Genomic DNA, 2,990 nt, shown 5'->3' with positions numbered 1-2,990 from the left:
AAAAAAAAAAAAAAAAAAAAAAAAAAAAAAAAAAAAAAAAAAAATTACAACTCAAAGTACTTTAAAATATTTTTCTTTTCCTTGATAAAGTGTATTATTATTATTATTTTAATGAAAAAAAATTTCTTCGGAAGAGTAGAGAATACGCCAAAAGAATATGAATCTTTAGGGATGTTTAAATGATTCGAGAATATGACCAATCCAGATTACCTATCATAAAGGTCGGGTTCGATTCAATTTTTTGAGCTGAAAAATTCCAGTCGGTTCAAGTCATCAACTTAACTAGCTCAAAATATTTTCAGGTCGACTAACCAAGATTACCTAACATGTACGGTGGATAAGTAAAATATTTTTAAATGATTAAAAAAAAAAACCCAAAAATGGAAGATTAATTTGTGAACTCAATTGGAGTTGTTCCGGTCATCAACCTAACTAAAGTTAGTTTAAAAGAATTCTTAAACCCAACCCGCTTGATCACTTCACTAAAACGTAAATTCAAAAAGCTAAAGAACGGCTAAAGAACGCACCTCACGCGCTTGACCACTACACATGCCGCCTGTTTTCCACAAATCGACAATCCTCTCCGCTGCCTCTACCTTGCTCTTACTTTCCTTCATCAGCCTCTCAAATTCTTCCCTCGGCACTCGAAGCTTGATTTGCACGGGTCCAGTAGGGCGACAGGCAGTCGACATCCCATCGGGATCCAACCGAAAGGATTGGAGGTCGGAGACTGATCGACGAGAGAGCATAAGACACTCGAGGCGGTCGGAGGCTGACGAGCAAAGGTCGGAGCGCACACGAGACAACGGGCGATGGCTACCGGGGAGAGGGGGCAGGTGGAGGAGGAAGTAGAGGGTCTTAGGTTTGAGCTGGTGGTGAGGGTCCAAAGGCTTGGCTCGGAGGCCGAGTTGGGTGATGGATTGGGAGTCATAGAGGAGGTGATTTGGATGGTGGGTGGTGACTTGGAAGGCTGTGGTTGGTGTTCTTATCTTGAAGGTTTCGCCGTTGATTTTCATCACCTTTGCTGTTCTCTTGCTTCTTCTTGATCCTCCTCCCATTGCATTTCCCATCTTTGAAAGCTGCTTTGTTTGGAGTATTAACTCCATGGATATATATTTATAATGGTGTGGTGGTGGCAATGGAATTGTTTAATTAGACTCTCTCTCTCTCATTTGACTAAAAAGTGGGTTTATATCGTTTTGAGTTCTATAACATACGTGAGAGTCGAGGATTGTAAGATCTCATGTCGATTGAAGAGGGGAATGAAACATTTCCTATAAAAGTGTGGAAACCTCTCCCTAACATACGCGTTTTAACAATTGTGAAGTTGACGGCGTAACGGGCCAAAGCGGACAATATCTGCTGGCGATGGGCTTGGTCTGTTACGAATGGTATCAGAGCCAAACACTGAGAAATGTGTCAATGAGAACGTTGGGCCCACAAGGGGGTGGATTGTAAAATCCCACATCGGTTGTAGGGGAAGAAGCATTCCTTATAAGGGTCTGGAAATCTCCCCCTAATCGACACGTTTTAAAAGTCGTGAGGCGGTTGAAAATGGATATATATTAGGGGTAAAATTGGAAATTTTGAAAAAGTTGAATTTTGTAATTAAAACACTACCCAAAAATAATTAGATATATTTAGTAAAAAAATGTATTTTAAAATGTAATTTAATCCTTATCAATGGTCGTCACCCTCAATATATTTTTTTTTCTCCACCCTCTAAGAGGGAGGCAATGGCTATATCAATAAATAAATAAATAAAGGTTGAAATGATCAAATTATAGGAATTTTGTCATAACGTGGGGGTTTTATTTATTTATTTTTATAGATTTATTTATAGTTTTAGAATAAAAATAATAATGATTTTTGTCAACAATAAGTGGAAATTCAAACCTAAATTTAAAATTATGAGATAAAAGGTTGGAAAATAGAGACATATTATTATCATTCTATTAATTATTATTATTGTTATAATTGGGTATGGATGGAGAGATATATTTGAGGGGTACAAGTTTATGTTTAAAATATTTTATATTAAATGTTGGAGACAATTTTCAATTATACATTAGTTATATATATATATATATACACACGTGAATAAATTAGCACTAGGTTTTGAATAAAAAAATTTGTAATATTTAATATTATTTTAAAGTTGAAACCCTTGCACGTGCATAATTTTTTTTAGAGAAAAGAATTATTACTCTTAAATTAAAAAAAAAAAAAAAAAATCATTTTTCGTATCTTTAACATAAATTAAATTAAATTATAGAAATTATTAATCAACTTTATATTTTATTTTAAAAAGTATTTCTAAACTTGTACGGAAGTTTAAAAATATTTTGTTTAAAAAATATTATTAATTTTTAAAAATTACATTCATATTTTAAACTTTAAAAATAAAGTTTAAGAAACTAATATCCGGCTTATCTGCTCCTGACTACTCTATTTCTTCTTTTTCTTTTCTTGTTGGATCACGGAGCCTGGTCTTCCCTGCATCCGATCGACTCAGACCTCCCATTCCCCTCGTACGTAAACTCTCTATCTCGTAGCTTCGTTCAATCTATTGTTCTAATTAGGAACCGTAACCTTTAGAAAAGAGAGAGCTGACAGATTGAACGAGGGTTGAACTATTCTTTCACTCGATAAACTCCTGTTCAATCAAGTTCCAATTTAGATTCAGGGTATTTCATTTTTCAATATCTAAAGCTTCTCTTATTTATTTATTTATTTTTTCGCTTCTTAAACCTCGTCTTAAAATGAAAAAATCTCTCATTTTTATAGGTATTTTAATATAAAATAAGAAATTTCGATCGCTCAAATAGTCAAATCTTTTATTTTATCAATATACTTTGTTTATCTTATCATTTGTTAAATTCTTAAACTAATACAAAAAAAAAAAAATGATAAATTACCAAATACAAATACAAAAAAAAAAAAAAAAAAAAAAAAAAAAAAAAAAAAAAAAAAAAAAAAAAAAAAAAAAA

General features: G+C 32.6%; 1 protein-coding gene across 1 annotated transcript in view; it reads right to left on the bottom strand.

Annotated features, from left to right (window-relative positions):
- Positions 1-1,074, bottom strand: part of LOC111452165 (uncharacterized protein At1g66480-like) — a 2,278-nt gene extending 1,204 nt beyond the window's left edge. Inside the window, exon 1 of the mRNA XM_023092739.1 lies at positions 528-1,074. Within this exon, the coding sequence (XP_022948507.1) occupies positions 528-1,070 (543 nt within the window). The 5' untranslated portion in view covers positions 1,071-1,074. The remainder of the gene's footprint in view (positions 1-527) is intronic.
- Between the last annotated feature and the right edge of the window lie 1,916 nt (positions 1,075-2,990).

The sequence above is a fragment of the Cucurbita moschata genome, unplaced genomic scaffold, assembly GCF_002738365.1.
Source record: "Cucurbita moschata cultivar Rifu unplaced genomic scaffold, Cmos_1.0 Cmo_Scf00014, whole genome shotgun sequence".
NCBI classification, from domain to species: domain Eukaryota; kingdom Viridiplantae; phylum Streptophyta; class Magnoliopsida; order Cucurbitales; family Cucurbitaceae; genus Cucurbita; species Cucurbita moschata.
Note: the sequence above shows the minus strand (reverse complement) of the source record. Positions and strands in the feature narration are given on the sequence as shown.